Source organism: Nyctibius grandis, chromosome 4 (assembly GCF_013368605.1).
Source record: "Nyctibius grandis isolate bNycGra1 chromosome 4, bNycGra1.pri, whole genome shotgun sequence".
In the NCBI taxonomy this organism is placed as follows: domain Eukaryota; kingdom Metazoa; phylum Chordata; class Aves; order Nyctibiiformes; family Nyctibiidae; genus Nyctibius; species Nyctibius grandis.
Window position 1 is genome coordinate 62,343,346 of NC_090661.1, and position 10,673 is coordinate 62,354,018.

General features: G+C 49.5%; 1 protein-coding gene across 2 annotated transcripts; it reads right to left on the reverse strand.

The window, feature by feature from the left end:
* Positions 1 to 502: 502 nt before the first annotated feature.
* Positions 503 to 8,702, reverse strand: LOC137662100 (creatine kinase B-type). 2 transcript variants are annotated; one of them, XM_068398120.1, is made up of 8 exons: positions 8,622 to 8,702; positions 7,491 to 7,703; positions 6,197 to 6,351; positions 5,150 to 5,282; positions 4,064 to 4,235; positions 2,364 to 2,487; positions 1,450 to 1,639; positions 503 to 867 (listed from the first exon to the last, which is right to left on the reverse strand). In XM_068398120.1, the coding sequence occupies exons 2-8, from the start codon at positions 7,681 to 7,683 to the stop codon at positions 689 to 691; spliced, it is 1,146 nt and encodes a 381-aa protein (XP_068254221.1). In that variant the 5' UTR covers positions 7,684 to 7,703; positions 8,622 to 8,702; the 3' UTR covers positions 503 to 688. The 2 variants fall into 2 exon arrangements, with proteins under 2 accessions (XP_068254221.1, XP_068254222.1); XM_068398121.1 differs by lacking the exon at positions 7,491 to 7,703 and adding an exon at positions 6,834 to 7,021 and having other exon boundaries at positions 8,622 to 8,676.
* Between the last annotated feature and the right edge of the window lie 1,971 nt (positions 8,703 to 10,673).

Sequence of the window (10,673 nt, forward strand, 5' to 3'; positions counted from 1 at the left end):
ACCGGAGGAGAGGCCCAGGTCCACCAACAGCAAAGGCAGAGCCATTCCCTGGGGAAGGGGCTTCACCCCTGCTGGCAGCGGCCCTCAAGCCTCCCCAAACACACGCCTTGATGGGTGACAACCAAGAGTTCCCTTTGGCTTCACTGGTAACCCTCATGGCCCTTCACAGCAACCCACCACCCACTGGGACACCTCAAGTTTCACCAAGAGGCACGGCAAGCCCCAAGCTGGCTGGGACGGTTGCCCCTTGCCAAGGGGTGCCCAGAGGGCTGCTGAGGGCGGTCGGTGACCGGCCACCCTCCTCAGGGACCCAGCAAGGAGCGCTGAGAGAACTGGAGGCCGGGTCCGGCAGGGGCGGGGCGGAAGGCTGAGGGGATGAGCGCCTTGATCAGGCTGCGGGCGGCGTCAGGCTGAGGGGCCGGGCGGCGGGAGCAGGGGCTGACCGCGGCGGGCACGAGCGGCGGCGACTGCCCGGCTGCCAGCAGCAGAGGCGAGGCAGGAGCCTAAATAATGAAATAGTTTATTTCATTTTCAGCAACATCTCAACCATCAAAAAAATAAACTCTAACACAGATGGATGGAAGACTTCTCTACAGTGTAACTAAGTGGGCTCTGACTCCAGGGGTCTGAGTTGCAGTGACATTTTATTATTCATCCAATAAGTTAGGAAGCATGAGAGAGAAGTGCTCTATTTCTGAGCTGGTATGAGGTCATCAATGGACTGGCCTTTTTCAAGGCGTTTTTCCATTTCAGTGAGCAGCTTCACACCATCCACCACCATCTGCACCAGCTCCACCTCAGAGAAGCCAAGACGATCAGCATTGGAGACATCAAACACCCCTCCAACAGCAGCTGTGTCCACACCACCTGGAGCAAGAGATTTAGTTAGTACACTGACCACTGCTAGCACAGGTAAGTCTACCTTTCTTCCCTCACTAGCCTGCAGTGGGAACACAGCAAGACAACTCTCTAGAAGTTGCCACTGCCGCCTCCTATGTGCAGGGAGATGAAGCTGCACGTGACTGCCAACGTGAGCCACTGAGCACGCCATTAGGCCAGCTCTTTATTCTTGTAAGCCAAGAACAATCTAACCTGTGGTCAGAAGTACCTGCTGTAGCTATTTCCTAGCCAGAAGTTAAATCAAGATTCCGACCCCTTCTTACAACAGCAACAGCTTCCATCAGGTCCACCTTACCTGGTGCTCAGAATACCAGATAGGACACACCTAGATAACCAGATACAGTAAGGTCTAAGAAGAGCACTGGCACCTCCAACTCCTCAGGCTATGATTTTAAGGCTGGGTTCTCTCCATGGGCTTACAAGGGTCCCTTTTGGATGGTCTGACAGGCACTGCCAGTGTGAACCAAGACACAGCTCTGGCTGTAGCCAGGCTTTTGCTGGCGTCTTAGGGCAGCCTGACTAGGACATCACTGTATCACCACCTCTCACCTGTGCCTCGTTTCTGCAGCCGAAGCCTCTTAAGGATTTCTCCGAACTTCTCATGTTTCCCAAGGTTTGGTAGCTTGATGTGCACACCAGCACGAAGCCCTGTTCCAAGGTTAGATGGGCAGGTCAGGATGTAGCCCAAGTGTGGATTCCACATGAACTCGTAGTTTTTGGACTTGAAGAGAGTTTCTATCTATAAATAGAGAGAATGGATGTTTAGAGATTGTTCTCTGCCCAAAGGATGTAGGTCATCCATTAGTGCTCATTTACAGCTTCAGTTACATAGCAGCAGCCACAACAGTTTGAACAGCTATTTGAGTCAGTCCCATAACCTCCCTCCATTTGGGAAAAAGGGTCACCAACAAGGGGCTTTTAAGGCCTTACTCTTGCTCCTAGCAGTGAGACAGGCTAAGTTTAAGCTACGCTATGAAATCTGAAGTCACTATCTGTTGGGAAGCTTGATTTAGTACGTGTCAAGCTGGCATGTCTGTTAGGATTAGCGAAGGGGATGGGAAGGTTCAAGTTCATATCAAGACTAGAAGCTGAGAAAAGCATTCAGCTTAGAAACTTCAGTCCAGCTTTGCTCGTCCACATTCAAGCAGTTTCTCCTCCCACCCAGGGTGTCTCAATGTTTGATTTATAGAGCCATGTAGTAATCCTTTAAGTACGGTTTAGACAGCTGGATAAGGGTACCACATCAGAGGACACATTCCAGATTTCATAGCCACTATGCTTTGCCAATATAGGTGGCTCAGAGCCCTCACAGCTCTGGACCTCATCAGGGTGTTCCCAGAGACCCAAGCTATGAAGCACCACCGTGCAGGACTCAGGAGGGGGCTTGAAAGAGTTTGCATTCCCAGCTCTAACCGGAGAAATATGTACCACTTGAACCTACAGCTCAGGCAATATTGATTTACCTGTGTTAGCCCAGTACAGAAGCGGGTAAATACTTCCTTCATGTTGCCACCTTTCTGCATGGAAATAACTCTAAGGTGATCCTCCTCATTGATCCAAACAAGGAAAGTCTTGTTATCATTGTGCCTAGGAGACAAGGCAAATAACTTGTTGTCTGTCCCACTTGACATTTTCAAGATAATTGTAATAGCACCAAATTACTCGTCGTTGTAGCTTTTATTTTGAGAGGCTCATTTAGTTGCTTCTTCAAAGAAATTAACCTTACCTCTTTTGCCCGTGCAGGACCTAACAGAATTAAGCCAGTAGTTTTTACCCTGCTCTTTTCAAGGGGTAGTTTGAATTGGCATATATCAAACCAGGTCAGAATGAGTAGTAACACGACATTAGCCAGTCTTACAGTATCAAACCCTAAAATCCAGTCACCCCGAGTTTACAAATTTAATGGATTTCATCTGTTCAGCACAGTTTGCAGGAGGGTGATCAGTACAGACTTTGGTGCAGCCCTGTACAGCGATGTTCATAATGACACCATGTTGACAATGGATAACAAAGCCTTTTATCAGAATTTTGTCAGATTCTGTCAAACTGCACTTTGTACCTTATTAGAGAACTAGGTTGAGTTTTCACTATTAATTTTAGATCAGGGCTCTTCAGAGATGCTACAAAAACCCGAGCTGAATGTAGTGGCATATCCATGTATGTTTGGCAAATACCAAAGGGCCCCTCTTGTCCTAGCTTGCAGCTGGCAGCAAGTACTAACGTCAACCTTTATCATGCTGATAAATTATCAGCTTGATTAGGATCAAAAACTAACTAGTACCTGAAGAAAGTTATTTATGCAGACAACACTGAGACTTTACACTTTAAGCTTGTAGATTAGTCATGCCCAGGTGACAACGCTATCTAGTGCTGGCAATCTGCAGGTAGATGACGCAATCCTAAAGGTGACCTACAGAAACAAAGCATGCTTCCTCTGGGTTGTACCAAAGCAGCTACAGTAATAAGATCAGAGTATTCCAGCTGATAAAAACCTAGCCCTTGGCTTACAAGGGAGCAAGTTAATTATGCTGCAGAAGCTCCCGAGATGCACAGTTTTATGTAGGTGACCTACATCTGGCAAGCAGAATCCTTCTTTTCCACACCTCTGCATTGGTCAACTCATGTCACCAAGTCTCTCGGGGCAGGGGGGGACATCTTATCACTAGTATGGGTAAAGCCATACTAGTCCAGCAACAGTGAATTTCTGCAAACAGAAGTGATCAGACTACAAGGGAGCAACCATGCATTCAGTATCAGGTCTGAGCTAAGCCAACACTATGGTTTGTTACCACAAGTTACTCTAAGCTCCTGGGACAAGAGCTGAATGTAGTGGCACATCTACTCCTTTAGAAGTGATCTACTTGCATAAGCTGATTCAATTGTTGTCTGGTGCTTCACTAACCTGTGCTGGATGGGTAGACGCTGGTTACAGGCTACCCAAGCTGGCTTGTTCCTAGCAGCCTGCTGTAGTGCATGGTAACACTTGTTCAAATTCTGCTGGTTTAGATGCAACTTCCCCAGAGAAGACTACACAAGTTTTTCATTAGATTCCATAATACAAGTTCAGAAGCTGCCATTTTGCCCAACAGTACGAGCCACAACCAAAACTGCAAGATTTTTTTGCAGGGACTTTGTACGACTCCTCCCTTCCAGGCATACTCACCAGATACCCCTGGCATCAGGCCAATCTCGTGCCATCCCAGACGCCAACAGAAGAGGAGAAACTGGCTTGTCAAACAAGAAGTGATCATCAATCAGCTGCTGCTGCTCTGCATCAGTCATGTTCCTCAGAGCATAGTACTTCCCCTTGAGATCACCCTTCAGGCTACCCAGAGCTGAAAGAGACACTCACCTTTAGGATGGGACCAAAGCTGCTAGACATTCCCAGTACTTTAGAGACCACACACAAAGTATGCCAATGTCTCATCTGCTGGGTTTGGTTCCTCCCTTGCTTTCATCTGCAATGGCAATGCCTTTGCAGCATTACAGAACTTAAGGCAGTATCAGATGATTTGTCTGCACCTTCCAGGCTCATACAAGTAGCCTTTGTTCCCTCACACGACGTATAGAATCATTACTGCTGTTTAACTGTAGAATCGGAGCGCTTTCTTCCAAGGAGAATCAAGGTCATGAATACAACAAACAGTATTATTCTAGTCAAGGATGTTACCCTGCCCTTGAGAGCTTTTGGAACAACTACACACTCAGTCGCCAGAATTGCACCTTGAGTGTGTATCCTTTCCTCTCACTTAATGGAGTTGGGAGGCAAGAGAAAGAAAAACATGCAGCTGAGTTCCACCGAAAACTAGGGCTTACTCTAGTGAACCACACATTTGGAGCAAGACTACACCCCTAAGCAAGATGAACACTAATGAAAGTCAATTAAAAGCAGCCACAAAATACTGCAACCATGACTCAAGCCCTGAAGTTGCTACATACCTGTTACATTTCAGGTTTGAGCCACGATGAACCAACCTCTTTCCACACACACATGGAAAGAAGCTTTCAAGATCAGCAAAGGTCAACTTAATGCAGTGGGACTTCCCTCTGACATGTGCTCTTGCTCTCAGCTAAAACTGCAATGCTGATGCAGCTGTAATGTAATGAGCCTTTTTTGGAAGGATCCACGTTCAGACTAAGTCTTGAAGGAGGCTGCTTTTGCCAACTGCCTCCATTTTCAAACTGCAAAGAACACCTCTCGCGCAAAGGACGTCAGTAGTTTCCCCGGCGCACCCAGCTCTCCCTTTACCTTCAACAGAGAGCTTTTCGATAGCCCGCCTCTCTCCTCGACTGCAGTGCGGGGGAAGACAGAATCCACGGATGCTTCTACCAGTTCTGACACGGGAACTTAGCACGTAATTGGGATCCAGGTCATCACCTCCCTACAAGATTAGGAAACCAGTGAGTACAACGTACTACAGAAATACACATAGCTCCCATGCATTTAAGTGTGCACCTTGTACTTGAGATATTGACTACTTGGCCTGTAAGCCAGTGTCTAACTTCAGGACTATTTTCTTCAGCATTAGCTAAAGTATCTGTGTAACAGAACTCTTCTTTTGAGGCTAAGGCTACGGCTACTAAGTAGTGCTAGAAGATTGGGATACCACTAGGTCATCAGTTTTATGTCCATTTCAGACTACGGTCTGGACTTCTGTTACCCTTCAAATCTACAATCCAGAGGTATCAACATGAGGCAAACCCTTGCTGTTTAGGCAGGTGTTTACTCTTGCAAATGAGAATTATTCACTACTGTCATCCAAAGTATCTTAATTTATTTTCCAGATGAAAAAATTTTCCAGATGCCAATCAACATGGCATTAGGAATTCCTAAAGTAACATTTGAAATCCATAAAATGGGCAGGAATCCTTACTCATAGCCATAACAATATCTATTCTATAGTATGAGACCACCAGGTGATACTCAAGATCCAAGATCAGACAGTAGAAAGTGTTCAAGTTCTATGACAGTCCTTGACTCCTAGGACATCATTGTTGAGCTTGACTACTATAGCCCACCGTTCATGGAAATACACGGTGAACGTGCTCGGCATGACCTATGTTGCAGCAGTACATGAATCGAGCTCCGGCTGCATGCCAGCTGCCTGGTTCTACCCAGCCACTGACATCCTATGGCAACAAGCTCTTAAGTCTGATTGCACTGGACACACAGCCTGTGGGTCCGTGCTGGGTGAAAGCAAGGGGGAAGAGCCTGAGCAATCAGTTTAGGCAGCTGCCAACAATCTTACCCATTTCTCAGACCAGCATGCATCAGTAATTGATTAAAAGTTTATACCTGCAGGTTATCAGCATTCAGGTCAGTCTTGTGCTCATCAGTTGGTTTGTAGCCACCATGCCTGTCTTCAATAACTGGATCAAAGAGCTCCTTAAACACTTCATAGCTTTCTTCATCACCAGCTACGCATCCTACTGTCATTATGAAGGGATGGCCTGGAGTGGTAATAAAGTCAGAAGAGCTAAGTTTGGGTGACGTTTGGCTGTACTCCAGCGTAGCACTAACCAGGCAAGTTCTTTAGTGGTAGGTCTAGTCACTTAGAAATGCATTCTTACATAAAAACCATTTGGAGAGACCCTACATTTTACACTTCATCCAGCTAGTCAAATGCAGTGCTATGGAAACCCATAGCTATTGCCATTAAACCACACTCATTTGTCAAGCTTGGTTTAGGACAAATTTGCACAGCACATCCAATTTCACTAGCAAGTTTAGACCACCGGCTAGAACCGTACATCTAAACAGCCATGCTTTGCTGTAAGCAAGCATGCTTTGCTTTTTGTTTGTTCTGCTACAGAGTTGCATTTCTGTAGTCTGCTCATAAATACCACCTCCACGAGATTACTTTTAAGTCACCATATTCAAAAGCACCAGTTACTTCAGCTGGCTCACACAGAATATTCTCAATGCATTTTACCAGGATTATCAACCCCAGTCTGAATGACATCATCCAGGGTGAAGCCACTGGGCGTGACTCTGTCTCTCAGTTTCTTGTATAAATCCAGGGTTAGAACTTTGGCCATGTGGTTGTTGTGGGTGCTCAGGTCCGGGTACTCCTCAGCAGGAGGCAGTCTCTGATTATTTAGTTGGGCCATTTTGATATTGCTAGAGTAAAAATAAATACTGTAATGTTAACATGTAAACACATCTGCTCCCCCTTTTTTCATAGAAGTGCTGGAGAACATCACATAACCAGTTTGGAATAGGAATAGACCAGAACAGCCAGGTAAGATGGCATTTTTCCCCCCCGCCCCGGTTGTGTTATAATTAGAATGCATTTGGTTTGTGGTTTTTGGTTTGTTTTTTTTTTTTTTTTTTCCCAGATTGAAAGTATTTAGCAGGGCAGTTACATAATTGAAGTGTCTGGGAATTGATATGTCAGATCACAGCAAGGAACATGGCTTGATAGAACAAGGCCTCTTTTAACACAGCCATGCGTTTAGAGTCGTCTCTCAATGCTTTACAAGATTTGCCTCTCAGGAGCTCAAGAGCTTTGGGTGCCATTGTCAAGAAGCACTTCCAGTAAGGAGGGAGAACAGATCGCTGTGCAGATCTAACGGTCCCTGGCCGTTACCTGGGTTGTCAACCCCAGTCTGGATGACATCATCCAGCGTAAATCCACTGGAAGTTTGTTTATCCCTCAGCTTCTTGTACAGGTCCAGGGTCAACACCTTGGCCATGTGATTGTTGTGCACGCTGAGGTCAGGGAACTCCTCATCAACACGGTGCTTCACCTTCAGGAGGTTGTGGCTGTTTGAGAACGGCATGTCTGACTCTACCGCAGTCACTAGGGGAAAAAGAGGGGAAGCCTATCACTGGGGGCTCGGCAGGCCCCCGAACCACCCGGGGGAACGCCAGCCACCCATGCAAGGTCACCTTGGCTGTTGTTCCACCCGTGCCTTTTACACCTTCGCTGCTACACCACCTTCCACAAGAGCCACGAAGGAGGAACGACAAAAGTTCTTCACCTCCGCCAGCCGTGCCCCGTCCTTCAACATCCCAGCGCAAGGGCTGGGGCTCTCCCCGCTCCTCCCAGACACCGCCCGGCTGAAGGGACGCGCCCAAGGTCGCACGGAGCGGCCGGGGCAGCACCGGGCAGACCCCGCCGGCGGCTCTGGGGCGGGGGGAGCGGCCGGGCCGCCGCAGGGCTCGGGGGGGCTCGGCCCCGCCGGGACCCCGGGCCGGGTGGCAGCTGAGCGGGGCGGCATCGCGATGCCCTGGGCGGGCAGTCGCGCCTCCTCCCGCCGCTGCCGAGCGGGGAGCGCCGCCGTGCCCCGGCCCGAGGAGGGATACCCCCGGCCCCTCCGCGCCCACGGAGCCCCGGCTGCTCCCCGCCTTGGGAGCGGAGGGGTGCGAAGCATCCAGCAAGCTATTATACAACAGACGGCTCCCTGGGGGGACCTGGCTGGGGCGACCATATGTAGCTACCCTGCTAAATACCGGGTTAATCTGGTTTTACAGCGGGGCCCGCTCCAGCTGGGGGCAAGCTCGGTAAGCACCTGAGCCGCGTCCCCCGCCCGGCTGCCACTGCCCCTGCCCCGCGCTGCCCCCCGCCGCACCCGCAGCCACGCTCCCCCTCCTCGGCAGGACCGGCTCCGCCCCGCATAGTTGGGGGGGAAGAATTAATTAAAAAAAAAACCACAAAAAAAACCCCCACACAACTTATTTTAAAGCTGCAGGACGGCTCGGCTGCCCCGGGACTTACCGAGGGCTCCGCAGCTAACGCGAGGGTGTCCGCTCCGCGCCCCGCTGCTGCCCTAGCAGGAGTGGTGTCCCCGCACCGCCGCCGCGCCTCTATTACATACAGCGCGACCCGCCGCCCCATTGGCCGCTATTTATAGCCCGTTCATTCCATTGGACGAGGGGCAGGAGGGCGGGGCGAGCGCCCCGTCGCTAGGAGGGCCCGGGCTTGCCGCCGTTTTGCTCGGCCGGGGGAGGCAGGGCGGCGTGGGGTGGGGGGCGCGGCGGGGCCGGCGGGACCCCGCGGGGGTGCTCCCCGCAGCGGAGAGGCAGCGGCGGCCTTGGTGGCGTCGTTAAACACGTACATGTGTGTGTAAATCCATTGCCGCGTTCCCTCGGCCAAGGCGTGTCTGCAGGTGGCGGTGCCCTTGCACACCGACGGGGGCACGTGGCCTGTCGCCATGGAGGCTTCACACCTTGGTTGAGGATTCAGTAACGGGTGTAATAATCCACCAGCCCAAAAATAAAGGCTTTGTAGCGCCAGGAGGGGCATGCCTGGAGTGGAGTGAGCGATTAACTGCCCTCGAGTTGGCTCGGCAGAACCGCTGGTAGGGCTGTGGGTCTGGCACTCGGCCCCCGGCAGCTGAGAGCGGTGGCCTTGTTCTGCAGGGGAAGGCCCTGCCACTCGCCCTGCACCTCGCCTCCAGCACCTGCAAAGCTGTGGGCTGGTTTTACAGCTTAACTTGAGAGGAAGTAGGGTGGTTGTGTAAAGCACAGCCCAGCCTCCTGCTCCTGTCATGTGCCAAAAAAAAAAAAAAAAAAGCCTAAAGCTTTATTGGAGGGTGGCTGATTGCCCACTGAAGGCAGAAGCAGGAAGCCTGGGATTTGACCCACCTAAAGCTCATGTGAAATTCATGGAAACAGTGACTTCCACTGGTATCTTTCTAGGAATGAGCAGGGTTTGTCCCAAAGCTAAGATACAGCTCAGAATCCCATTGTTTGCAGAATCCCATTGTTTGAGAAACCCATTGTCTGCAGAGAGCTGAAGCACCTCTCCTATGAAGACAGGCTGAGAGAGTTGGGGCTGTTCAGCCTGGAGAAGAGAAGGCTCTGGGGAGACCTTACAGCAGCCTTCCAGTACCTGAAGGGGGCCTACAGGAAAGCTGGAGAGGGACTTTTTACAAAGGGCATGTAGTGATAGGATGAGGAGTAACGGTTTAAAACTGGAAAAGGGGAGATTTAGCTTAGATATTAGGAAGAAAGTCTTTACTGTGAGGGTGGTGAGACACTGGAACAAGTTGCCCAGAGAAGCTGTGGCTGCCCCCTCCCTGGTAGTGTTCAAGGCCAGGTTGGATGAGGCTTTGAGCAACCTGGTCTAGTGGAAAGGTGTCCCTGCCCATGGCAGGGGGGTTGGAACTAGATGATCTTTACGGTCCCTCCCTACCCAAACCATGCTTTGAGTCTATGATTCTATGAAATAAACATATTAACAACATGAATGACTACCTTGATCTGACTTTCACCTTTACGTAATGGTTTCTTTATCTTTCTCTGACATGTATTTCTCACAACAGAACCCACATTTATCCTCCTGTCCAAACAGAGAGTGTACTTACCCATGTGCATGCGGATCTGAGTCGCAGAGTTCCTTTCTTTGACATGAGTTGTGAATGTCAGGAGACATCAGCAGAAACTCTTTCCCCACCACAATTCTTTCAGCACCACAACCAGTACCCTCACCCAACAACTAGAAGCATATGCACTTTACACAACTGCTTAGGATTTTAAAAAAAAATATATACACCTAGAGGAAATCATTACCATATAAAAAAGCATAGACTGCTTCAAATAAAAACACGTTGTGTTTGGCTGCTGTCCAGATTTCCGAGTTATTCCAGGTCTGACAGACTGAGATGCTGAGCACACAGATCTCCAGTAGAAGCCAAGGGACCTTGGCAAGTCTGGTCTCTTACCTTCCAGATCAAAGAGCAAATCCTCTCTCTAGGTCACCTCTGCCTTTTTAACCTCACAAAATCTTCCCCTACGTTTTACTAGTTTCACACAACACTCATGCTTC